General features: G+C 36.2%; 4 protein-coding genes across 6 annotated transcripts; 2 read left to right on the forward strand and 2 right to left on the reverse strand.

The window, feature by feature from the left end:
• Positions 1-1616: 1616 nt before the first annotated feature.
• On the reverse strand, positions 1617-3520 carry LOC147505786 (L10-interacting MYB domain-containing protein-like). The gene is made up of 2 exons (XM_086605629.1): positions 2001-3520; positions 1617-1916 (listed from the first exon to the last, which is right to left on the reverse strand). Exons 1-2 carry the CDS (start codon positions 2325-2327, stop codon positions 1617-1619), a joined length of 627 nt encoding a protein of 208 aa, XP_086461755.1. The 5' UTR covers positions 2328-3520.
• A 950-nt stretch (positions 3521-4470) lies between these two features.
• On the forward strand, positions 4471-10006 carry LOC147505787 (proteasome subunit beta type-1-like). 2 transcript variants are annotated; one of them, XM_086558226.1, is made up of 7 exons: positions 4471-4745; positions 4831-4938; positions 5607-5688; positions 7689-7818; positions 7922-8062; positions 8152-8238; positions 9662-10006. In XM_086558226.1, the coding sequence occupies exons 1-6, from the start codon at positions 4696-4698 to the stop codon at positions 8187-8189; spliced, it is 549 nt and encodes a 182-aa protein (XP_086414352.1). In that variant the 5' UTR covers positions 4471-4695; the 3' UTR covers positions 8190-8238; positions 9662-10006. The 2 variants fall into 2 exon arrangements, 1 of the variants encoding a protein (XP_086414352.1); XR_015193472.1 differs by having other exon boundaries at positions 4578-4745; positions 7922-8238; positions 9662-9803.
• A 325-nt stretch (positions 10007-10331) lies between these two features.
• LOC147505788 (peptidyl-prolyl cis-trans isomerase CYP19-3-like) lies at positions 10332-11609 on the forward strand. Of its 2 annotated transcripts, none has more exons than XM_086558227.1 (2): positions 10332-10542; positions 10856-11609. In XM_086558227.1, exon 2 carries the CDS (start codon positions 10866-10868, stop codon positions 11388-11390), a length of 525 nt encoding a protein of 174 aa, XP_086414353.1. In that variant the 5' UTR covers positions 10332-10542; positions 10856-10865; the 3' UTR covers positions 11391-11609. The 2 variants fall into 2 exon arrangements, with proteins under 2 accessions (XP_086414353.1, XP_086414354.1); XM_086558228.1 differs by lacking the exon at positions 10332-10542 and adding an exon at positions 10600-10652.
• A 473-nt stretch (positions 11610-12082) lies between these two features.
• Positions 12083-13853, reverse strand: LOC147505789 (rubisco accumulation factor 1.1, chloroplastic-like). Its single transcript, XM_086558225.1, has one exon. The coding sequence runs from the start codon at positions 13765-13767 to the stop codon at positions 12421-12423; it is 1347 nt and encodes a 448-aa protein (XP_086414351.1). The 5' UTR covers positions 13768-13853; the 3' UTR covers positions 12083-12420.
• Positions 13854-27644: the final 13791 nt, after the last annotated feature.

Genomic DNA, 27644 nt, shown 5'->3' on the forward strand with positions numbered 1-27644 from the left:
TTTTTCATACAAACATCTCTTCTGTTCCTGTTTCTAGCTATGTTTTGTTTCTAGCAAAATGTAGACTTTGTTAATAAGGTTAACATCATAACCTTCGTAAACAAACTAATGACTTTTACATGTACACATAAGAGGGATGCAATAGGAGCAATAGTTGTTCAAATGCAAAAAAAATAAAAGTTTATCCTTTGTCATTGTTCATTTGAGAATTGAATGTCTAGTTTTTTTTTTTAGATTTAGTGTACACAAAATTAGAAATAATTGGTGCTCTTGATCATGTCTATGTTGTTTGCCCGCATTGTTTAAATATCTTCATAGACATAACTAAATATCAAATAAGCATATCTTAACTTGTCCTGACTCAGTGTTGTATAAACAATCATCCCTTTATTTCGCAAGGAACATATATTGGAATTGAACTGTGTTGAAGCCTTGAAGGATACTTTCTATATGACTTTACTTGTTATAACTCTTACTAAAATAAATTATAGCAGTTGAAAATTTCTCTTGGATTGCTTCAACTTAATCACATGTGATGAGAAATCTAATGAAGGTGTATTATGTTTGACATGGGTTTCCCGAAATGGTGGAACCATGGCGAGCGCATTGACTCATTGAGCGTCATTTGCAGACGCGACTGCAAAACCCCAACATAATTACTTGACTTTACGACTGCGAATTCTTCCCAAATAACCCAGTATATTATGTCTCATAGCTGGCATTTTGTGTTTCAAACAATATCGAACTTGAATAATAATACAAGTTTACACAGACGTTATCAATACACCCTCCAAGGACTCCTCTCCTTGGCACTGCAAAGACATAAACAAATTCGCAAGAATCATGTAGTACTACATAAAATTTAAAATACTAGGCATTCCATCAATTCCAAAGAATATTTACAAACATATCATATCTCAAGCCTGTGGAATAACAGGATTAAGTGTGAACAAAAACTGAGTAGAGCATTAGGAATAACATTAATTACCTCCATTGGTCTAAAAGATTAGGAAGAACATTAAAAGAGTGTAATCTCATATTAACCTTCAAAGCATAAGTGAGAGTTAAAGAACTTCATTACATGTACTTGAATCCATACTCGGCACACTAGCAGCAGCCCACACACTTCATTACATGTACTTAAATATATGTAGTTTATGAACTTCATTACATGTACTTCATTACACACTTCACACACTAGTAGCACACAGCAGTAGTACACACTCACCTACACTTCACACAGCAGCAACGCACCACAACACGCACATAAGCACACGTCAACCCTCACAGTTACACAGTAGCAGCCCACACGCTAGTAGCACATACTTCACACACAGCAACACACCGTAGCACACACATAAGCACACGTCAACCCTCATAGTGACACAACAGCAGTCCACACACTAGCAGCACACACCAATAACACACACAACAACATCACACATCAGCAACACAGTACAACCTACATTTCACCAACACGACACACACCTACACGATGCACCACACACATCCCAACAACCCCACCAACCACCACTAACGAATTGCATCTCATTATAAAATATCTAAAACACATATGAAATTCACAAAATAACAAGTAACTTTAACAACTACGAAGTCTACTGCCATGAATACTCCACTGAAGGAAATAAATACTCAACTAAAGGGGGGGAGGGGGTAGTATCATCAACGACACTAGAACTTTCACTATGTCCACCAAAGCTTTCACCACTCTCAACTTCCGTATCACCGAAGCTTTCACCAAGTACACTCTCAGCTTGTGAAGTCTCACCAAGAACTGGGCCAAAGTTTTCACCAACATTGATAGTATGATCTGAATAGTCATAGCCAAAAATGACACAAGCTTGAGGAAAATGAGGAAACATCCTCCCTTTTAGGTGCCTCGCTTTGGGATGTGCCTATAACAATAAACAATTTCTTACAAACACGTTATGGTTATAAAACATATCAATCATTTGTTACAAGATAGTCAAATAAATTACTCTGAAATACGCATCCCATGCTTGACGATCAGCAACAATACATTTGGTTTCTTGGTTGTATTCAAAACCAAACTCAGTAGCATCGAGAAGTTCCTTCACAGTTAAGTAATCCATCTTCATAGTTTTAATCCTATAACGTACATGGTCAACCCCAATTGACAAGTTCAGTCGTCGATTCAAAATCGCAGCCACCTCTATTAAGGTCCCAGTTTCCCACCCATTCCTTGACGTTCTACCACTAACATTTAGAGTCTTCTCCAACAACAATTCAATTAGGATCTTATTCTTCGTGGGAGACCAACGGGTATGCTGATGACGACTTGCCATAACTATAAAAAGAAACTTTGAAGGTGAACTAATCAAGGTACGATTTAACAAGTAATAAAACTAACACTTATTAAAACAATTATATATATAAACTAAAGAACATTGTGTATACAAAATGATAATTACTCTTACAACAAACACTTCTTCGTTCTAGTTAGATAACGATGCACCAAACTTAGTTAGATAACAATGCAACAAGCACACTTACTCATACAACAAACATTGATTTATCGTTATAGTTAGATACATCAGGAATCTTTCTGTTTTGGCCAATGCACCAAACTTAGCCATACAGATAAAGAGATGAATAAAATTAAATTGAAAACCTTTTTGTTTCGACCAATGCTCTTGAAAAAATTAAATTAAAAACCATTAAAATTCTCACCTTGATTTGAATTAATACTTGAAAGAGATAAATCCTCCCCAAATATGTCAAATTGATGTTGCCAAATTACAGTTAAAATTGATTTATAAGTATTCCCTTTTTTTTTTCTTGATCAAATCAATCACTCCCTAATCCCTACTGTATTACTGGAATGAAGATTAAAACGGGTAGACCTCAAGAAAGGCCTATACCATTTCAAGCACATTGGGTTATTATTCTACTACATAAGTCCACCCCCAACCACAACAACTCAGTTTGCATTTAGAAACTCGGTTTAGTTAGCAAATGATGTGGTGTAGCTCTCTCAATCAACATTCTGATTGTGACAACTTTGCCCTCTATCTGAGACCCAACCTTACTTAAGACTAACCTCGAGATATACACTGAATCACATATTCGATTACGTAAGATTACATATTTGGGTTGGGTTTTGGTTAGGAATTTCTAACCGGTTGGGTATACCGATTATATATCCAATTGTTCCTATTCTTTAGTGGTGTTTTCCTTCGATAGGTGGAGAAGCTAAGCTTCCAAGGTTTTCAGATGACTACACATCATCAAACGAGATCAAAGAAGGAATGTGACTTCCAATTTACAATTACTCAAACTTTCCAGTGAAGGTGTCCAGTGGCCTACTGGTCAAGACTTGGGTGGTCGGGACCAAGGTCTCGAGTTGGATTCCCATCCACCTTCATGGGATATAAGGCAATGAAGTTTCCAAAATAGTTTCCCAAATGCTTAAAGATATTTGTCATAGAAATATTAAAATTGATGTTGCTAAGGTTAATCAGTGGGCCAATCATTACAAATTGATCTAAATTCTAGTGAAATTCAGACTTTCTAGAACCCCATTTCTCTTAAAAATCACATCATAATTTCTCCTAATATGAAGAACAACATTGATAAAGGTTTCTTCAATACCCACCAGATTTAAGAGATTTTTTATGGGAAATCAGAACCAAGTTAAAAAGATTTAGGTCAAAGTTTAGACCCATTTCAACTAGGGAATTATTTTGGGGCCTAAGGGGATGGGGTAGGGGTGTTAAAAGGCGGGTCGGGTTAGCCATACCCTCAAACCATAAAAGTCCTCATGATTGAGGGTCGGGTCAGCCCGCCCCTAATGTGTGTTGAGGGCCGGGTCGAGTAGGGTCAGAACATAAATACGCAACCCCTTCCCCGCCCCTCGGCCCTCAATTTTGAGGGCCAAATGAGGGTCGGGTTGGGCCCAATCAAATTATACACTACTAACTAACTTAATTTTTTTTAGTAGTTTTTTTTTTTTTATTATACTTTTGATTATATATGTATATCAATTTCAACTAAGGATATAAAACTTATTTTTATATATTTAGAAAATTAGATATAGAGATGGTGGAAGAGATGAGAGCCTTACACTTTTAATATTGAACTATGTTACTACGTTAGAATTGCATATTAACTTTGTCTTTATATAACGTATATATCTCTCTTTCATTTAATTATAAAAAATGTATATGTTATGTTCTAATCTACTCCTTATTGAATACTAATTGTAGCGAAAAAAAGTTAATATAACCTAGATAATTAAATTAATAAACATATATGCAATGTAAAACAACAACAAAAATTATGAGGGCTAAGTGAGAGCTGGTGAGGGCCTAATGAGGGTCGGGCTCATGTTTTAGAGCCTAAGCCCTAGCCCGCCCCTCAAATCCATGAGGGCTAGCTTTTGAAGACTTTTGCAAGTATTTTTGAGGGCCGAGCCAGGTCGGGCGGGTTGAGGACCTGAGTGTCGAATTATCACCCCTAGATGGGGGCTAAGGGGGAATTTGGGGTAGAGTTAGTTAGTTTGGGCTTATAGTTATAGTTGGGCCCCAAAACACAGGGGACCAACTCTAAATCACTCCTTCAAATTTTCTTGTCCCAAAAGAAAAGAAACACTGAAAACTATTTATTTTCTTCTTCACCACTTCAACACAAGTCTCAAATCGATCTGATCAATCAATGGCTTCAAAACAACAAGCTAACTGGTCTCCCTACGACAACAACGGCGGGTCAGTTGTTATTTTTTTTTGTCTCTCTCTTTAAATCTCATTCTAAAACAGTAACCTAATTTTTTATTTCTTTTTGTTTTTTCAGAACGTGTGTTGCAATTGCTGGATCAAATTACTGTGTGATTGCAGCAGATACGAGATTGTCTACTGGTTATAGTATTCTCACTCGTGATTACTCTAAACTTCAGCAGCTGTAAGCATTTCATTGGTTTCCAATACCCTACCGACTTTTTAAATAACTAAATGTAGAAAATCTGTAATAAATTTTAGGACTTGAGGTTAAAACACTACTAATTGCCAAAAAATTAAAACAAATGGTTATTAGATGTACTAAAATTAGTAATTGGACTAAGGGGCTGTTTGATTTCTAGTCAGCTTGGCGTGATCAACCAATTAAATTAAAATAGAAGTTATCTATTTTGAAAATTGAAACTGAGTGTCCGGCACGGCGACCTATATGAAGTGGGACATAGGGACACAGTTAATTAAAACAAAAAGCTAGTACTATTCATTAACAACTAATTCTTGGGCTCAAGAACTTAGAAAGCGCCCTCCTTAGGAATAAATAACTATGAAAGTGGGATATCATGGAGCGGTAACTATGTTAAATATATATTTTTATTAGCTTCTTAGAGTGTAGAGGAAACCCTAGTTTGAAATACTATGCAGAACATGTCCGTGTATCCAATGTGAGTGTCTGTATGTCCGATCTTGTTAAGAATATGAAGTGGCCATGTTACTTAGATGGTAAACTATATGTTCTCAAAATTATTTTGGTTGATGAAATCTTTTAATCCGGTGACATGTTTGATAGTTAGTAATTGTGGATTCAGTGGTTGTTTGTGGTGGATGATATTGCAGAGCTGATAAATCTATTCTGGCTTCCTCTGGATTTCAAGCTGATATAAAAGCTCTCCAGAAACATTTGTCTGCGAAGCACTTGGTGAGTTGTTATCTATTGAAATTATGTGCTGTAGTAGGTCTGTATTTATTTTCCTGGCTTCTGGATTGCAGTTGAGATGCATGTGTTTGAATTGTAAAAATGAGTATTAAAAGGTTGTTACTATTCCATTTGTTAAATTTTTACTAAACAACCAGTATTCTTTATATGTTATATTGCTTTTGGTATAATATTATTAGAATCAGAATAGTGAAAGTACACATAAGGCATACATAAATCCTGAAGTGATAGAAATTACCTCTTTTGTTTTGGGAATAGTCCACCTCAAGCCAGATGGTCCATCTTAAAAAAGTTGAAGAATTTCTTTCCCAATGCGCTTAAAATATCTTCCTGAGGACTCTTATCCATTGTTTTCCTTATGTTTTGTAACATCTGAAAGAACATAAATTCTTTCTATCCATGTACTTAAGGTTTATAAAAAGAAGTGATCAACCTTTTTCTTTTGAACTTTAGAGATGAGCTTCATATGTATAAATGCTATACCTTTGGAAGGAGCGAGAATTGTAATGTTTTGTTCATTATATGCCATACCCTATACCACTTCAGAGTTCAGATAAGTTGGGAATCTGGAGAAGGGACAGCCTTCTGGATCCCAGTGGAGCTAGACAGCTAGTGCATTGAAGTGGATCTGTGAATTACCATTATACATTTTTACCCAGACCTATATTCCTAAATGAACAAATTTTTTTCTTCACCTTGAAGAAAGTCATGAGATGGAATTTGGGTTGTTAATAGTGTAGGAGGAAACTTGAGGGTAATTCAAGTAGTAGATCGAGAGGAATCAGAATTCTTGCTGAGAGGAGTTCGATGTAACTAAAACCCGGATGAAAAGATAAATAAAGAATTTCCAATCCTACAGTTAGCTCAATTATGTCTATCTTTAATATTTTGAGACATGGATAGTAGTTCATTCTCCCTTATAGATTGCCTATAATTACTCTAACGTCTATTAATACCATGAATCTTCTTCTTGTTGGTGAAGGACACGAGATTTGGAAGTTCAAAGATAGTACTAATTTGTTGGTGAAAGTCCTCCCAAGGTTATAATATACGTAGGGGTCTCTTTAACCATAAAATTCATTAGAAAAAATTAGTTGACATATTTCAGTAATGGTTTCTGCCTGGACAATAACTCTTGGCAGTTAAACCCAGCTTGAGTTCTTGAACTTAGACTCAAGTATCACCGTTCAACTTCAGCTTTCATTGTGTATACTCTTTCTACTCTTATAAAGCATGTAAGGCTTATTCTTCCACTTCCATTTTCATAATTTCTGAAGTACCCCGCACAGAGTATAATTCCTGTTATCTCTTTGAGTAGACAAAATAGGAAGTCAATAAAAGCTGCTGCAAAATGAACATTTATGACCAAGGTGTATGGGGCAAAATCCACCTTATCGTGGGCTGGAGGCCCAGGCGTCATACTAGTTATAACAGTATTAGTGAAAACAGTTTGAGATCACATTTTGAAACATGGGCGTAATTAGATATTGATAAAATCAAATAAGTTAATATCCCAATTTCTATCTATATTTGAACAGGTATTAAACAGTGTATCTGTAGTGATCTGATTACTTGTAAGATCATATTCAATTTGTCCTCCGTTTAGCTTGAGTAAAGTTGATAACCTCTGATTTTTACCATGAAATTTCTATGTTACATGGAAACACCATATTTATCAAAATGATTATACTGAAATCTGAGTCGGTATGATCTAAGGAATAAGATGTGGTGAAGTTATCCAAATGAAAATCTTTTATACTATTTTTTTTTTTTTTTTTTGGTGTGATTCTTGTACCATGGAAGAACTTTTTAGAATACAAATTTTCTAAAAAATGATTTTATGCAATTTATTAACACCTGTATTCTGTAAGAGCTTTAAATTGAAATTTGTGATTCTGGTACCCTGGAAAAACCTTTTTTTTTTTTACCGTGTTTTGCCAAGTTGTGCTGAAACTTGATTTGTGATTTTCTTGGTGGTGCAGATCTATCAACATCAACACAACAAGCAGATGAGCTGCCCTGCAATGGCTCAACTTCTCTCCAATACCCTTTACTATAAGCGTTTCTTTCCTTACTATGCTTTCAATGTCCTGGGTGGCCTTGACAATGAAGGTAAGGCTCTGACTGAAGGCAAGGCTTCATCTCGAAGCCATATTTCAGTACATCTATGCTGTTCTTTATTATGTTGTTTATGCTGGTGCCTTGATATTTTCAGGAAAGGGTTGTGTGTTTACATATGATGCGGTTGGATCCTACGAGAGGGTTGGATACAGTTCTCAGGGATCTGGTTCTACACTCATTACGCCTGTCTTGGACAACCAATTGAAGTCTCCTAGTCCTCTCTTAATTCCCCAGGGTCTGTCTAAATTTGCTTCTAGAACCTCTCTTTGGATCTTTGCTATATCTTTTTTTGCCAAACTAACTTAATTTCACTTAATCATGCAGGACGCTGTTACTCCATTGTCAGAGACAGAAGCTGTTGATTTGGTAAAAGATGTTTTCGCATCTGCCGCTGAAAGAGATATATACACTGTAAGTTGCTTGCTTCCAATTGTTTTTATTCTAGAAAGAGCTAAATTCAGAGCCTACAGATGTAATACTCCACTTGAGTGAGGTTGGTTGTAATTTTTTTTATCATATTATTATAGTTAAGTCATAACCAAATTGATTGTCATGTCAGCTATTTTAGGCATCAAAGATTGGAGAAATAATTTTTTATTGCAGAGTCATAGGTGGGACAGACAAACAATTGTGAGACTAGCACAAGAAAATGTTATCTGTGGTTTAATGGCAGGGGCCTGTTACAGTTTGTTTGTTTTTTTTTTTTTATTTTGTGTTTTATCTATACTGGGAACTAAAATTACCTTATCTCATAATGTTTCTATCATAAGTACTGGCATGGAAATGAATGTATAAGACCATGATCAGCAACTGAGACATGCTAAAGTAGAAATGTTACTTGATTGTGAGAATTTTTTTGGTTGAAAGCATGGCTTAGTTCGAAATAGACCTGAAACTTTGATACGGACTTTGAGCGAAGTGCGTTTGTTTTGTTTTACATATTTTTGTAAATTGTTCAAATTTCGGTAGACTGGTAAGATTTTGAAATAAGCGTTTATAACAATACAGTATAACTTTTAGATCAATCAACTAATGCATATAGTTGTGCACAGGCAGTAGAAATTGTTGCTAGTTGTGATTCAGACTATGGAATATCTTCCTTTCAATATTTTCTTTCTTTGTTTGGTATTGAGTGCAATTTCTATGATTTGCCCACTCATGGAAAAGAGCTCATTACCTTTCAGTGACTGTATTATCATCTTTTTCTCTAACACCATTAACAAGTCACTCCTTTTTCTCTTAAACATATTTGAAAATATGTTGGGCTTGATTGCTTGAAGAATGGTTATTTTATTTTATTGTGTTGATTATTTTCCGTTTTCACAACATCCTGCAATAGCATCATTGAGTTAAGATCTACATTAGGGGTGCTTATGGATGTTTTCTCCTATCATATAAGGATTATAAGGGAATCCTGATTTGAGTATTTGTTTCATTTTCACGTATGTGATTTACTGTTGATTTTCCTCTGGTGCATGAATTTGCTGTTTAGCATTAACGCATATGGGGAAATAAATGTTATGGAACTCAGTTCTCTAAACTTTTAGTTCGAAAAGAATGATATTTAGTTTCTACTGACCTATAAGATAGAGGCATTATAGGAGAAAAGCAGTCGGTCAATTTTTAATTTTCTATGTTTTTAGGCCCATGTTATTATTATTATATATGGTCCTTACTCTGCGCATCTTATTATTTATGGATGGTATATATGTAAGACCTATAAGAAAGATGCATTATAGGAGAAAAGCATTTTGTCGGGCAGTTTATAGTTTTCTATTTTATTAATATTGTGGTGCTTATTCTGTGCTTCACAACTTTTATGGATGGTATACAGGGAGACAGGGTAGAGATTACCATCGTTAATGCAGCTGGAATTCGACGGGAGTATGCTGAACTGCGAAAAGACTGATATCTGTTCTGATGGCAATTTTAGGAAGAAAGAAATGTACCAAGAAGACAGTGAAGTGGTTGTTTTGACGATTTTATCAATCATTACTTGCTGCTTTTAGTTTTCAAAGAATGAAAAGTTCAGTGAACTCTTGACCCTTTGGAGTCAAATCTGTGACAAATTGTGTTTATGAAAGCACCTTGAAACTACAGAAACTGTTATGTGGAAATCCTGGGATCTTTAATTTATTTCTTGCATTGATATCTATGGAATGGCGGCCAGCTTCCGAAAGTATGACTATCGTAAATTCGTAATTGCCTATGCATATAAATTCCAGAAAATTCACACAACTGCACAAGTATCCCCACAACCTATTGAGACCAATGGGATTACATGTGGTTTCCACTGTTTAGCTTCGTACTTTTGTTTGTTCAAATGAAATAGAACCCTTGTAATCGTTTTTTCTCCTAGCTTTAGAGGCTTATGGTAGATCATCAAATCCAGAGACCACCAAGTTTGGTGGAGTTCCTTAACAAGGCTCTAGCAAAGAGATGCCAAGTAACAAAACCAAAATAATTCTAAATGAAACTCATCTGAATAATAATAGTCTGTGGAAGGAATTGTTTTCTTTGTAGAGTTGGCACTTGGCACACACAACAAGGTGTGTTCCGCTCTCACGGGCCGACTTACAGTGGGCCTCTGGACAGGGCTTGATCTTAAAAAAGCCCATCGTTAAACCCTAACCCTAGCTTCAGCTACATCTTTATATAACCCCCAACATTCCTTAAACCCTAGTATCCATTCTCAGCACCTCTAAAAAACTCAAGGTATTCAAGCTTGTACCATTTTTATATCTTATCTAATTTCATTCCAGTAACAGTGATTCAGTTTCTTGTAAATTATTAAAAATTAAAAAAGCGCATTCGAAGGTTTTCAGGTGATTAAAATCCAAACCTGCTGAGCTCAAAAGATGTGCGATATCTAAATTAGTCCTTCTCTAAAATATCCTCTTGTCTGTTGTTATTCTCCCACTTGAGGATTCCTCAAAGAAAGACTAACATTTCAATTATTTCATTCATTGTATTGTAGATTTCATTCATTGTGTGTGGGCTAATTTTGATTTTTCTTTTGTTCGGACAGCGGGAAAAAAATGGCAAATCCAAAGGTCTTCTTTGATATAGCAATTGGAAAGACGAAGGCTGGACGAATTGTTATGGAACTTTTCAAAGACGTTACTCCAAAAACTGCTGAAAATTTTAGGGCTCTTTGCACTGGGGAGAAAGGGATTGGGATATCTGGGAAGCCAATGCACTATAAGGGATCTAAGTTTCACCGTATTATCCCGAGTTTCATGTGTCAAGGTGGGGATTTCACCAAGGGTAATGGGACAGGTGGGGAATCTATATATGGAGAGAAGTTTGCTGATGAGAACTTCAAGCTCAAGCACACCGGTCCTGGAATCTTGTCCATGGCAAATGCGGGAGCCAATACTAATGGTTCACAGTTCTTTATATGTACAGAGAAGACGTCGTGGCTTGACGGAAAGCATGTAGTATTTGGTAAGGTTGTAGATGGTTACAGTGTGGTTGAGCAAATGGAGAAAGTTGGATCTCCTGCTGGGGAAACTTCATCAACTGTGGTTATTGAAGATTCTGGTGAAGTTACAGAAAGCTGATTATAAAAGATAGATAGTTAAAGTCGCAAAAGACCAGGGAGCTTAGAATCAGGTTATCTGTATTTATTTCTTATTTTGTTTTGTCAGGGAGATATGCTAAATAAGTTGTAAATCATGGATGTCCTTGAAGAGCTCTAAACTTTTTATCTATGAGCAAGACGGACTGTAAATCAGAATGCAGGAGTAATTGAAGTTTAGAATGGGGAGCCATTTTATTAATACTGCTTCATGTTTTGTTATAACTATTTCTACTGCTGAGATGCCCTTCTCCCAGCACGTTGTTACTCATCTAGATAGCCTCGTTGATCTCGAATCTGACAAATGGTTATTACGAAAAAAAAAATTTAATGCTCTAAAGCCAAAACCCGTGTTCGTATTGGCATTAATTTTGGTACTGAATCAGGAGGCCAAGCTGCGTGCTCAAAGAGTTTTGAAAATAATTCTTCTGATTACATGCGGGATACACAGCATATACATTTCACCATGGTCTTCCATTCAATAGACACTACGCCATTGTTTTTCATTCAATCTTCTGCACTGGACAGTGGACACCACACTACACCATTGTCTTCCATTCAATCTTCTGCACTGGATACCACTATTGCTTCAGGTACGGAAGTTACATAATCATAAACACTGATAAGCCCAGATGTTTGGAAATTCAATTAAGAACGACAAAGTACACATTAAAATTGGGAAAAACTTGATAGATTCATGATGCAATTGCAAGTTTGCAACCATATGTCTCACATTTTAATGCTGCTAATAAAGCCTATTTAACACTTATTACATCAATCTGAGGCATAAATTTATATCTGAAAGAAAAAATTACAATAAACAACAAAATTTTGGATTGCAAGCTTTCACTTGGAAGGATAGAAACACCGAGTCCTTCCTTCCATTTCTTTAAAATAGTCTTCTGTTTTCCAATTTACTTCGAGCTTTCTAACTTCAACTCCACAAACAGGTGGTCTTCCATTAAGAAGAATGCAAGGCAGGGAAGTGCTCCGTACACTTAAATTTCACTCTCTCATTCCCAGTCTTCATCAGCCAACTGATCATCAACGTCTTCCTTAGGAGGCCTAACTACCAAAACCACAGTACCCAAACACTCATTCACTCCCAACTCCTTCAATCTTGAACCTCTTTCCACCTTAAACTCCCTCTTCCCTTCTTTAGTTGTTGACACAAGAAAAAACCCTTCATCAGCTCCAACCTTTTGATTCTCTCTATCAGCAACAACCAATATAGACTCCTCTTTGTACCATCTATTTACTTTCCAAGGCAAAACTCTGGCATCACCAAATGATACCACAACTCCTTTCTTTAACCCCACAACTGGTACCCAACTTGGTAACACCACCCACCTATTCCACCCTTTCTCTGCCACAACCACCCCAAACTCCCCTGCGCTTTTACACTCCACAGGAGCTTCTATAACCCCTTTTTCGCCTTCCCTATCTTCGCAAACGGGTAATACCACTACTGTAGTTGCATCAGCTACTTCCCCATACTTCATTCTCACTACTGGAACTTTCACCCCAACTATAGCCTCTTTATCCTCCCCACGACTTTTCGCTCTCAACTCATTAGAAATCCTTGCATTGGCCTTCTCGGTCTCTACAACCTCTAATGCCTTTTCTAACGACATTGTCCTCCCTTCCGAAGGATTCTTATGCTCTCTACTTTGCCTAAAATACATAAAAGCAAGACAATCACCTGGAAATGGATAACTAAAGCTCTCCCAACCAGCATCACCTCGTCTCCTAGGAAAATCCTTCATTGCCTTGGCAAGTTCTTGAGCTTTCCTCGCATCAAAATTGTTCTTAACCATGTAACGGGCAGCAGCAGCTCGTTGTACAGCGTTAAGTAAGCGAATCTCGTAAAGCATTTCAGCTCCACCATTGTCGAAAAACGAAAGTGTTTCAGGTTCAACTTTAGATTGAATAAGTGATTCTCTAACTTGGGTCGCGACAACAAGACGATTCTGTTCAACCCCAGAGATACCAGTAGCTTCTTCAAGGGAAGAATGAGAGAAACCTTGTTGGATAAGTGAAGTAATGAGTGGGGCATATTCATACCAAGAGCCTAAACGGTTGGTAAGTATCTCGAGGCGACGTTCAGTATCTAGAGAACGGAATTGTGAAGGGAGAGGAGATGGAGGTGGGTGGAAAGGTTGGTAGACTTGTTGGTTGGGTGAAGAAGGAGGTGGTGTTGAAGGTGTTATTGTAGCTGAGATTGGTTTGATAGTGAAGTGGTGTTTTGAGGTGCGTATAAAGGGTAGGAAAGTGAGAGGGTGTGGACTGAGGAATGGAGAGGAGTTGGATTGGTTGTGGTGGGAGAGTGAGAAAGATTTTGGTGGGTTTAGTTTAAGCATGGTGGGAGTTTGAAGAGTTTTGAGTGAAGAACGAGACCTTATCTACTTAACTGTATGATCTTTGTAAGTTGGAAGAAGATAGCGGATGCCATAGTACAAAATATCCCGATATATCGCGATATTTGGAGATATCTATCCATATTTCAGAAAAAGATATTTAAATATCACGATATGTTTAGAGATATATACGACTGCAAATATCAATTATATTTCGATAATATTTGCGATATTTGTGATATTTTGCAATATTTTGTGATATTTTGTATATATAACAATTTTATTTAATATTTACCATTATATTTCAAATAAATATAAATAATGTATCATGATATATCAAGAAATATCCACAATATCTACGATATTTGTCGATATTTTGGATATATCCACGATATTTGCATGTGAAACAATGTCAAATATCCCCAAAGAGGGGGATATATCCACGATACATATCCAGAAAACGAATATCGATAAATACCCATATCCTGATATTTTGTACTATGGATGGCACTATCCTGAAATAATTTCCAAACAAGATTTTTTGTTCTGGTGAATGTTTTATATGTACACCCACAGAAGGATAAGAGCCCCCACAAAAAACAATAAGTAGAGGCTCTAGTGGTGTGAGATAGGGGTGGGCAATGGCCCGGCCCTAAACATTTAAAACCCTTCGGATATTAAGGCTGGCCCAGCCCAGTCTTAAAGTCAGCATAGAGTCGGGTCGGGCCGGAAGTCTAAATCTTAAGCCTTGACCCTACTTTAATCCCTCTTTAAAGGTTTTAGGGTCGGACCTATATATTTTCTGCACCAGTTTTAAAACTCATTTATATTACAAAAATGTACAAACTCAAAGTCCCAATCCCGGATAAGTTCAACAATTTAAAATGCACATCCACAATATAAAATGTTACAATCTATATCCATTTACAAAACAGAGTCAAAAAAAGTGGGAGAACCTTACGAGGTAGCTACAAAATAAATAAGTTTCAAGTCCAAAAGATTCTCCTACGTAAAAAGATTGCTGCACATACAAAATTACATGTCCTGATCATCCATTAACATGTGTGCCTCGAAGTCTTCCAAATCTTCATCTTGTAACCATTCCTTAGCTTGAAACCAGTCTTTTAAACAATTATTTATTTATTTTCGAGTAATTAGTTTTGATGAATAAATATGATTTCCATAGTTATAACAAAGTACAAACAAATACATGAGAGAACTTGGCTTGGATGTGAACTTGTTTTCACATTAATTGAGTGGAAAGAGATAGCCATGTGAATAAAGATATAATTTATAAGAAGTAAGTGGGAAAAGAAATTGAGAATAATAAGTGAGAGAGATACCTTTTAGAGAGGGTGAGAGAGTAGAGTAGAAGGGATCAGGAGATTTGATGATCAAAGGAATAAAGTCTTATTTTTTTATTAGGCTAGTGCTCATTGTTCTTCTTGGCTGCTATGTTAGAATGGGAGTTTCGAAGTTGTGAGATAGAAACAATTAGGTTGACAAGTTTTTGTTATATAAGACAAGTTATTGGAAGTACTCCTGTAAGTGATAAATTACAAAAGGCAATGTTATTTTAATTGGAAATATTTAACAAAGAGTTGGACAATTTAGTATGTATATTTATATTGAAAGTGTCAAACTATAACTAGGGCTAATGAGGGCCGAATTAGGGTCGGGCCTATGTTTCAGAACCTTAGCCTTAGCCTTGTCTTAGAAGGCATTAAGGCCGGCCCGGCCCTGCCCTAAACTCTGTGAGGGCATTAGTTGTGAGGACTTTATAGGGCTTAGGGTCGGGTCGGTCAGAGCCAGGTTAGGGTCGTTAGGGCCAAATTCCCACCCCTAGTGTGAGATAACAATACAGGTATATATATGCCACTAGAATTTATTTTCTGTAATTCAGAATTTACTGTGATTATCCTTTCTTGATCTATCTATTTGGATATAAAATGCTTAAACAACAACTGTTTCGAGGATAACTTAGATGAAAATTGTCTTAGTCATACATGACTTCACTGTTGCCAATAGCAAACGGGCCTTAGAGCATTTCTAATGCAAGTCACTTTTTTTCACCTCCACGATTATTTTCCCTCTTTGCTATCTGTGGTGAAAAACAATAAAAGGTTGCCCAATGCAGAAGTGACTTTAAACTTTGGACGGAATGTTTGATTCCGTCTGAATATAGAAATTGAAAAAAAAAACCCCGAAAAAACGGCCAGAAGGAATAAAACATTCCGTCCGGGAAAAAAAAAACATGAGTCAGAATAAAAGATTTCGTCCGAAGCTCACAACTCAGTGACAATCCCATAGTGCTACCATCGTTGTGACTTAGTTACAAGTCACCGTCATTGTCACCCTTGCATTGGGCAAGTGTTTTTTGGTCCACAAAGGTGAAAACTCTCAATTTCCCCTCATAGTGATTTGCATTAGGAATGCTGTTATGTTGGTTAGTAGCCTATGGTGTTCACTCTAACATTGCCTTGAGGAATGAATTGAGCTCACACACTGAGAGTGACATTTGGTGGCTCGTCCTTCGCTCAGAAGATTCAATGTCATCGGTGAAACACCCAATTTTTGTTGGTCCTTATTTTGTGCCCAACCTCCCTATTGTTACTTTGCATGTCCCATGGTTGGTGTAGCCGCATCGCCCAAGCACAAGTCCAGTACAAGGCCGAAGCAGTTTAACATGAATTCCAGGAACTTTTCTTCAACAAAGGGTTTGGTTTTCCTTCGGCAAGGGATTGAAACTTAATGAGAGGTTTTTTCAAAAGAGTTTGGGCGAATATTGTTTGGTTTTTTAAGAGGAAGAGATAACCAAGTGAGATATTGTTATTTCCTCTCCATATCTTCATTTTGCTTTGACGTGGTGAGATATATCAGTGTTTCCTACAACCATCTCAATTTAGCTGCGACTGCAAGGAGAGAGTTGGTGTGCAAGGCATCAACAAAGTTGGCGTGTGAGGCGTCAATGGTGTGGTGAATCAACGTGCGAGGCGTTGATTGAAAGGTATTAATAGCCTGTGAATGGTTATTGGTTGTAAGAGCATTTGCAATGAAAGTCAAAATAACCCCCTATTCACCTCCACGTAGGCACTTATTCCCCCTCATTTCACCAAAACGGTGAAAAGCAAGGTAAAGTTGTGCAATGCAAAGGTGAAAAAAAAATCTCAGACGGGATGTTGGATTCCGTCTGAAGCCTTTTTGATTGAGACAGAATGTAACATCCCGTCTGGTATTTTATAACAAGATGGAATGTAACATTCCGTCTGGTGAGTCTAATAACACAGACGTGAACAGGCTCCATTTTCACTTTCTTCCCAGTCTCCATTGTTATTTTCTTGCCGCCATTACCAACTTTTTTTCAATTTTTTCAATTCATAATGACTTCTCCACCCCCCAATGATTCTTCACCAACCTCACCACATGAAGAGCATAGTAGATGGTTTGGAAGTTTTAAAATATCCAAAAAAGGGGCAAAAAGGATCGTCATCGTGAACACAAAATGTGGGTGAGGAGGACGAAATTGAACTCGGGTTTAATTTTCTACCGCGTTGTGAAATCGAGGAACACCCACCATTAGCGTTAACATCAGTCCGATACGTAGCAAATCGAGTGGCGGAGTCTCAAGTAAGTTTTAGTTTTTTTTTTTATGTTAATTATTATTATTTATGTTAGTTTATATCAAGTTTGTTGTTGTGTAATTAGTTTGAATTTGTTGCATTGTGTTAAAAAAAAATTGAGTTGAAATTATATCGTATTGAATAGTTTGTTGTATTGCGTGTAATATGAATGTAGGAAGTACATCTATGGAAAGTGCGTTGTGCACTTTCAAATGTTGTGTCGTGGTGGCATTGTTTGAAATAAAAAAACGGGTCCTAATTTTGTCACGGTTACCAATATTATAGCCGCCACGCCATTTGGAAACTTTTTGAATTCTAATTTGGTACAAAATGATCAAACATTGTTGTTTGGGATAATTGAGCGGTGGTAGACATTTACCCACACATTCCATTTCCCATGGGGTGTACTTAGGATTACCCCTCTTGATTTCACAATGCTCACGGGTATCCCAATTGGTTATGGAGATGTCGTTCCTTTTGATGAAAATTTGGAGGTTTTTACTATGACAATGAGTTTCTTTGAGGGTTTTGATTTGGTAGAAGATGATGAGGAAGACGGGTTCTTGAGATTATCGGCTGAGTACTTTAAGGGAGGAGCTATAAATATGAGTTGGTTTACTTCGAGATACTTGAATAGGCTAAAGGAGAATCCAAAAGACTATCATATTGGTGAGGAGGCAATCCAAGAATATGTACGTGCCTTCCTCTTCTACTTTGTTGGTGCGGTATTATTTGGATACGCTGATAGTTTTTTACGTATCGGGTGGATGGCCACCGCTTTCAGGCGTAGAGAGGATGTGGGATTATGACCGGGTCAATCCAATCCATCTTGGCATACCTTTTACCGGGCTAGACCTCAGAGTTGAGACGAAAGCCGCTAAAGGCAATTTGTGCGGCTTTGTTTGGATTATACCTGTAAGTTTTATTTATTAAGTTATTGTTTCATTTCATTTATTTATCTAATTATTAATGTTGACATGTTTATATATATATTGATATTGTATGTTATCTATTGATTTAGTATTGGTGGTACGAACATTTTCGTGTGATGCATCCTATGTTGAAGATGTTGGAAGAGAATGACACTCATGACCTGATTCCACGTATTCAAGCATGGGGGCTTCATCGTAGGCAGAGGGGGTATGGGGATCTATCACATAATATTCATAACACTCGTCAACAGATTGAGGTTTTAGGAGCTATCCGAATTGAGTGGTAACCCTGGGCCGAGTCCTTCATATTCCAGACCTTTTATGCGGATATTCCAGATGTTCCAGAGAACACTGAGTATCGTAGACTATCCTATATGTGTCATAGAGCAAGGTTTCTTTCTCAGTGGCGAATGATACTTGTAGGGTCAGTAACTGCATGGTACCTTGGGGACAGATGTTGGCGTCAAGTATCTGGAGAGATTGTTATACCTTACTTACCACCCATAGATATGACAGCCTCTGATATTTTTTTCTGTAACTTTTTCACACTATAGAGCAAACCCAAATGATTGGCCAGACACATCAGCTTTCATTTTTACGGGAGACTATGACTTGTATTGGTGCGTTATACCGGGACACCAATTTTGAAGGGGTTACTTCCGAAGCATTGATGCATGACATTCATTTCCCAGAAGGAGTGGAGTTGCCACAGTCACAGCCCAGAGTGTTTCATGATATTGAGATGCCACAAAGAACTCCACAGATATTTGATGAGTCTAACATTTGGCACTGGAGCATGATTACTTCTCAGGGGCAAGAGATTAGCATACCTATTCCACCAGCAAATGCCGCATTGGCCACAGATTTATCAGAACAGTTTGAGCAGTTAGCCGTGGTTAGTATGATTTAAATTTATTCATGATTTGTTATTATTATTCACTATAACATGTAACATGCATTTGTTTTGTTAAACAAGATGAAGTAAGGTCGGAGGTCCTTAACTACAGCTCTCTCAGTTATGCCATGCGTGTGTCATTCATGGAGTCCTCTCGTCGCAGTTTTGAGTACTTACAAGAAGAGCGAAATCGAACTTTGTAGCTTCAGAGACGTGTGCAAGAGTTGGAGAATGTTGCAAGTGCCACACCTCAAGCTCAACCTGAACTAGAGAGGCGACAACAACGTAGGGGGGAGAGCTTTTCGACCGAGCCTTCTCGTAGGGGGAGGAGGTCTCAGTAGATATTTTTTTTCTAGTTTGTAATAACTATGCGCCATTACTTGTAATATGGCGTTTGGGATTGTTGTTTGTAACGACTTATTTTTATTAGCAGGTTTTTCTTTGATGAGTTTTGGATATAAATGTCATTAAACAAAAGAGGTTATAGCAAAAAAAATTCAGGAATTATAAGTTAGTTTTTTTACCGAGTTTCTTTGTTAGACTTGGGTGTTTTCAGGATTGTTGTTTGTCTTATTTATTATTTCCAAAGTATATTAACATGTTTTGGATATGAATATGTCAATAAAACAAATGAGGTTATGGCAAAAAAATTTCATAAATTATAAGTTAGTATGTTTCCAAAGTATACTGTATAATTTTTTCAGGAATTATAAGTTGCATTTCACTCATTTTTCAGGCTTGGTTCTGACATAAATTATTTTAGGAATTATAAGTTGCATTTTCACTCATTTCCTATGTCTTAGTTCTGGCAGGAAATTTTTCAGAAATTTCACTCATTTTTTCAGGTTTGGTTCTGACAGGAATAGTGTGTGGTGTAGACCGAGACGGAATGTAACATCCCGTCTGGGCTTTTTAGACCGAGACAGAATGTAACATCCCGTCTGGTAACTAAAAATACATGCCTCTGCGCCTTTTACTATTCCATACATTGGAATTATTGATGGTGGCCCATAAATTGGAATTATTGAGGGTACATATTTGGATTGACATTTGGATAAAATGTGTTGTCACTTGGAGAGTGAACAAAAATCTGATAAAATATGTTGTCAATTGGAGAGTGGACCAAAATCTAATTATCACATGTGACCTTTCATATTTCGTTTTACTCTTCTTTCTTTTAGATCAAACAAACAAACAACCATCTTCTTCCCCACAACCAAACTAAAAATAGAAAAAATGTCTAGAGAAGAAAGAATTATATTTAACCAAAGGTTATGGGGAGAATCTAGTAGTAATAGTTTGTCTTCTGGTTTTACCAGGTCGTCTTCTGGTACTTCCGCTGAAGATGACTACATGGAAAGAGTAAGAGATAAGCATAATGATATGATGAGGCAAAAGAGGAGGAGGAGGTTGCAGTTATTATCTACTGCTGGGGCATTAATGACTCAAGCAGCCATTGAAATTGAAGATATGGATACAGATAAACGTGGTGGATCTGTGAAGGGCAGATATTACACGTTTAAAGATGGTGGTGATTTCAGTAAACAAAAGATAATGAGGGATTACTTCATAACACCTTATAGGTGGCCTCCTCATAAGTTTAGGCGAAGGTACAAGATGACAAGAGAGCTTTTTATGTATATGTTGAAAACTGTTGCAGCATTCGATGATTACTTCAAAGACAAGGTGGATGGATTGGGTCGGCAAGCAACTTTTGGGTTACAGAAGGGACTAGCTGCAGTTGCACAATTAGCAACTGGTTGTTCTTCTGATTCAACGGATAAGTATTTACAATTGGAGATTCTACAACAAATGTATCTATGAAGCGTTGGTGCAAAGCAATAATTATGGCGTTTGAGGAAGAGTACTTGAGATGACCAACTGAGATAGACACTGCTAGGATATTAGCTGAAAATGTGGTAAGGGGTTTTCCAGGAATGCCTGAATCAATCGACTGTATGCATTGGGTGTGGAAGAATTGTCCAACTGGATGGGATAGAACACATGTAGTGTACAAGAAGGAACCAACTTTGGTACTTGAAGCCGTTGCAGACAAACAATGTTGGATCTGGCATTGCTTCTTTGGCTTACCAAGTTCGCATAATGACATTAACGTGCTTCATCGTTCTCATATTTTTGAATCATTAGAGCAAGATAAGGCTCCTGCTGTTGCATTTAATGTGAATGGTAATGAATACGATATGGGATATTATCTTGCTGATGGTATTTACCCAAAATGGGGCACATTTGTTCAAGCCATTCGTTACCCAAGAAATAAGCATGAAAAGATCTTTACTCAACATCAAGAAGCTGCAAGAAAAGATGTTGAAAGGACGTTTGGAGTTTTGCAGGCACGATGGTATATTGTTAAGGCTTCTGCGCGTTGTCATAGTGTTGTTGTTCTTGGAGACATAATGAAGGCATGCATTATAATGCATAATATGATTGTTGAGAATGAACGTGAAAGTGGAGTTTGAAATTGGAAAGGTCAGAGAAAAGAAACAATACCTGCGCTCTTTCAGGAAGATAATGGTTTTCATTTTGTCTATCAGATGATTGAAGCAAGAAATAAGATCAGAAATGAAGTTACACATAATCTTCAAAAGGACTTAGATGAGCATGTTTTTAATTGGACTAGTATTGAAGAAACAACATATCTGGTACCAATTTATGATCCAAATTGGTCGGATCCAGAGGAGGGAGAAGGAGGGAAAAATTAAAATGGAAATGAAAATGTATTTCCTATGTATTTCCTAACGTGAACTATGAAGTTCCAAAGTATTTCCTATATATTTCCTAATGAATTCCCTATGAATTTCCTAATGTATTTCCTATGTAATTCCAAGAAGTTCTTATGTGTTTAATGAGTTGTGTTTAATGAATTGTGTTTTAATGAACTATATTACAATGTATTTTAATTTTATTGGTAATTGTATTTCTATGAAAATAATTATATTGGAAAGAACATACATAGTGCATTAATTAAAAAAAAAACAGTGAAATTAAAATACATAGTTCATTAATTAGAAATACAGTGAAATTAAAATACATAGTGCATTAATTAAAAAGACAGTGAAATTAAAATACATAGTGCATTAATTAAAATACATAGTGCTTTAATTAAAATAAAATACTAGATATTACATAAGCTTAGTTAGAGCTAGAACCACCTCTAGCCCTTGCCTATTCAGCACGTATTTCAGCTTGTTGTTGCTCGATTATAAAAGCGGTATCGGGATGGAGGATACTTGTATCGGTTGCTAAAATCTTAGCTTCATATTGCATCTTTTGAAGCCGATTTTTTTCCAATTGAACTTGATTTTTTTCGATTTGAATCCGATTTTTTTCTTCTCTTGCTATCACAGTTCTTTGACCATATGCAAGTTCCCTTTCCCTAAGTTCTAAGCATTTTTGTGTTTCATTTGCATCATTTACAAATGTATCCTCTAAATGTGTAAAGTAACTCTCCAACATACCAACTGATTTTTCTTGGTTCCTCTTGGACTTGGCTTTCTTCGATCCAAGAGGACGCTCCATTTCTTAAGGACGCTCTATTTCTTAAGAACCCTCCAATTCAACTCCACCAACACTTGGTGAATTAGAAGTTGAATTTTCACCATCATTTTTGCGACCTTTTCCTTTGTGGGGCAGCTTGACCTTGCCTCAAATACGTTACTCCACTTTGGATTATCTTTGAGTATAACGTAACAATGATCAAGTGAAAAAGACGTTTTTTCTTATAGTTGGTACGTCATCCTTGCCTCGGACAACTAAAAAATAAAATAGAAATAATTAGACTAAGATAATGATTAGACTAAGACTAAGATGGAAATGATAATTAGACTAAGATGGAAATAATTAGATTAAGACTAAGATAATCAATAATTGACAAATTGACGAAGTTGTAATTACCCGGCTTTGTATTGTTGTACCACTTGCATGTCGAACCCCCACCGTATTCATAATTGCAACAAACTTGTTCATCATTTTTTAAATATATTTCCATCTACCGCTAATTGAATCGGACGACCTATCCGACCCACATGCTTGATTGAACTTGTTTGTTACACGATTCCAAAATCCTTTTGCATTTTGGAAAGCACCAACAATGGAGTATTCACTACTTTTTATCCAAGCAAGACATAGAGCTTGATCTTCGGACATGCTAAAGTGAGTTTTTGCTTTTGCTTGAGTGCTACCACTTGCTTAAGTTGTTTGAGATGCTTGAGATTATGCCATTTGATATTTTATTTTTTTGAAGAACTGATTTTAAAGAAGAAGAAATATGATATATGATTGTTGGAAGTGTAAAATGAAATGGAACAAATGTTGTACATATACCATAGTTTTTATTTTTGACCGTTTTTTACCGTTCTGACTTTCTGACCGTTGGTGAACTAGCCGTTAGGACTCCGGATGGGATGTTTGATTCCATCTGAAAAAAAAAAGAAATATAGCGAGACAGGATGTTGGATTCCGTTTAGTAAGTTTTGTAATCCAGACGGAATCCAACACCCCGTCTGAAGTTAACAAGTCAGCCACTATCTCGGTGGAAGGTTTCACCTTGATTTCAACTGGGGAAAATAATCACCAGTTTTTCACCTTTGCATTGCACACCCCTTTTTCAACAAAACCGGTGACTATAGTCACAAACCCCCCAAAACCACCTGCATTGCAAATGCTCTAAGCTTATCTAACTCTTGTAACTTTCATTGATATAGTGGATTGCACCACCTAAGGTAGGTGAGCTCATAGTACAAAATATCGTGATATATATCGAGATTTCAGAGAAGGATAAATAAATGCCGCGATACTAATTTGGATAAATACCAATACAAATATAGGCGACATTTGTTAATATATCGTGATATTTCGACGATATGTGTTGTACACGATATTGTCGGAGATAATTGGTGCTGATGATTGCAAACCGACGAAGAAAATAAAAAAAGGCTACTCCTACACTCTCCCACGTGAGCTAATCTACACTCTCCCACGCGAGTTTGCCAACCCACGAATTTTGATGGCTAATTTTCCACTCTCGCACACCTCTCAGTATATTAACTCGTAGGAACAAGCTGAGAGTCTCGAGCATCAGGAAGTGAATCGGTTGTTGATTGAATCAAAATAGGTTCTTTGACAGAGCTTCGACCCACAGACAGAAGAAAAAAGGGGAAGGATTTATGCTTTCTTTTATTAAGAAGGTAAGAAGGATAAAGCGGTGCCAGCTTCTCTGTGACAGAACTTCTCCCACTTATTATTGCTCGTCTCTTGTTCAGTTTATTACAAAGAGATGGAGAGCTTGTATTTAATCAAGTTTAAGTTACTAATAATACTGTTTTTGATTCTTGATTCTTATTATGTTCTATTTCAAGTTGCTACTTCTCATGATCGCAATGAAGGTGGTGGAGAACAACCTTTGTCTAAAATAGCAATCCATAAAGCAACTTTCTCGCTTCAGGACTCTGCTTCTATTAAAGCATCACCGCTTGTTCTTGGCTCCAAGGTAAAGATAGTTATTCTGTTTTCTTTTCACCATTGGATTATGCAAAATTGTTAAACTGGTATTTGGTTTTGCTTGTATATATTGCTTGCAGGGTGAAAATACAGGGTGGGTAAATGTGGAACTTGAATACCGTAATGCATCTAATGAGGACTGAGTTGGAGTCTTTTCCCCTACAAATTTCAAGTAATGCTATTTTCTAAACAACCTTATTTTGAGTTGTGATATATTGAGTTTGAGCACTATTTTCCGGTCTGCTGCTTGTTTCTTTATTTATTTTTTTGCAAAATGCAAGTTTGGTTTATTAAGTTTATCTAAAATATACATCATGCCTTAGGCATAATTTCTAAGACGAATTACAATTTCATTTGAGAAAGGAGATGCAAACACCATTAGGTTGTCCTCGCTTGAGCATGTATATATGTTAGTGCATCAGCCACCATGTTAGGTTGTTAGCTTGTCTGTAAATATGCGTGATTTCAAAACCTTCAAGTGTGTTGATCACCTGATTAATTTGTGTGCCATTACACCATTTAGCTTGCAACAAGGTGGTCTACACGACTGCACCACCAGATAATTTGTTTGCATCATGGTTACTGTTTTGAGCCTTTAAGAATGGCTAACATCTCAACTCTGTCAAAAACAAGCTAGTGAAGGACCCAGCTACGCAGCCAAAACATTACCAACATAACTTTTATAACACCCTCATGGCCTATAGATCTTGAAGTCAGAGATCCTTCCTTTTTAAGAGTTATTTACTCCTCATTCGGTGCTCCCAATGATGTCACAATCTTGTTTTAAGGAGCTACTATGTACAGGATTCTACCAATTTTAATTGTTACTATCATGTTACGTGCATTGTCTTCAAACTTTGTGGATAGACCTGCCAGTTTAATATTCATTTCTCTAATAATAAGTTCAATAACAAGAGCACAGGTTCTTGAGGAGCTTGTCAAGATTCTGTTATCCCTTTGGTCCTAGATCAATTCACAGTTAATATATGAGCCTATCTTTGTTTTTGTTTATAATGAAAATAGAAATTGAGTAACACTTTGTACATTTATCCATTTCAGGTTACCATTTCATACATTGATTTGTAGTAGTGGAGTTGGCTTCTGATTCTCTTGAGGTAAAACTTCTACCTATTTCGTATACTAGTTTTATTTACTCCTAGTTGTTTGTTACAACATTAAATGGTATTTACTTATTCAATGATATTTACTTATTTAGTCAAAGATTCTCCTAGGCGCACCCAAATACTATTCAGTCAGAGAAGCAATAACATAGGTACTTAATAAATGTTTTTATAAGGTAACATGCATATAATGGATATATTTTGGTTGTTTTCCATGGTAAAGTCATTTGGTTTGTATATTTAGGTAGTGTTAGGATTTATTCTTGGTTTAATTATCAAGTGTGTAGGTTATGATAGGTTTTAAATTTATGAAATGTTGAAAATACAAAGGAAACTCTGCCGATTTTTTTTTAGAATGTGATGTTAAGTGGTGGTTTTATATTTGAGTTATGTATATCATAAAATATTTTGTATTCTTGAAGTCATCTAGAGGAGGATTGTACCCATCTTTGGTCTTTGTTTTTTAGGGTAGAGCAAACTCTTCCATGAACTCTTCCTTGTCTTTTGTACAAGTATGTTCTCAGTGGTTGCTTGTTTTTCTATTTTGCTTCATAAACACAGCTGAAAACTTAGTTGTTGCGCTCTAGGTACGTCGTGTTGTCTTAGTGGTTTGTTCTTCTCCCACTTTTGGTTGTTGCGCACTAGGTACGTCGTGTTTTTTTTTCCAGCAAATATCAATTTATCTAGTATTTTGAGTAAGAAAGTCGAGCATTTATTAGTAAGAATAATTTAAATAACCTGTTCATTGTTAGTGCAGTAATGGAGTTTGATTTGTAGTAGTGGAGTTGGCTTCTAATTCTCCTGAGGTAAAACTTCTACCCATTTCATATACTTGTTTTATTTGTTGCTTGTTGTTTTTTGTAACAACTGAAATTGTGGGTGTTTGTATGCATATAAGGGATATGTTTTGGTTGTGTGCCATGGTAAAGTCATTTGGTTTGTATATTAGGTAGTGTTAGAATTTATTATTGGTTTAATTATTAAGTGTGCATGTTATATATTTTTTATATTTTATTTGTGCATGACTTTAAATTAATTTGAATGACTAATGTAATTTAACTTGGTATTCAAATTCTATGGATGGACTGATAGTTATAGAATTTATGTTTGTCTTTTTGTTGTTTTTTTTTCTTTTTATTTTACTATATGAGTATTTTAGGCATAATACAGGTGGTCAAAAAGTTGAATAAACAAGGGAAATTCTGTCAAAATATTTTTAATTCTTTTGTTTTATAAACAAGCAAGTTACTGTTAAAAATATAATGTAATGGTAAAATTGTCTAAATGATTTATACCGTTATTTCTAAGTACAGGAAAGATATGATTAGCATTGGTAGAGGCATGAATATTAGAATTAGATGTAGGAAAAGTTTACCCACACGTTTAAGGCAACATTGGAATATCAATAAAAGTACATAGTTAGCATTGGAATATTCTTGATATCACTCAAAGTACAGTTTGGTTCCAGAACACGGTGCACCTACGAGTGATCTGAGAGTTCCTACTTGTTTAAAGATTGGTTAATTCGATCACAAGCCCGGATCTTGGTTTGAACTTGATCAGAATTGTTTGATATTGTTAATATTTGGATGCTTGACTATTAGAATTAAATGTAGAAAAAGCGCCAAACACACTTAAGGCAACATTGGAATTTAAGTTATAAGACCACGTACTTGATCCATGTATTTTTAAATAGGAATCATCAAATTTAATTATGTTTTGGTTTGATGTATATATTAAATTATTTTCGTTTGTGATAAATGAGGATAGAAATGCCAAAGGGATTTGATATCGG

Source organism: Coptis chinensis, chromosome 4 (assembly GCF_015680905.1).
Source record: "Coptis chinensis isolate HL-2020 chromosome 4, ASM1568090v1, whole genome shotgun sequence".
NCBI lineage: Eukaryota > Viridiplantae > Streptophyta > Magnoliopsida > Ranunculales > Ranunculaceae > Coptis > Coptis chinensis.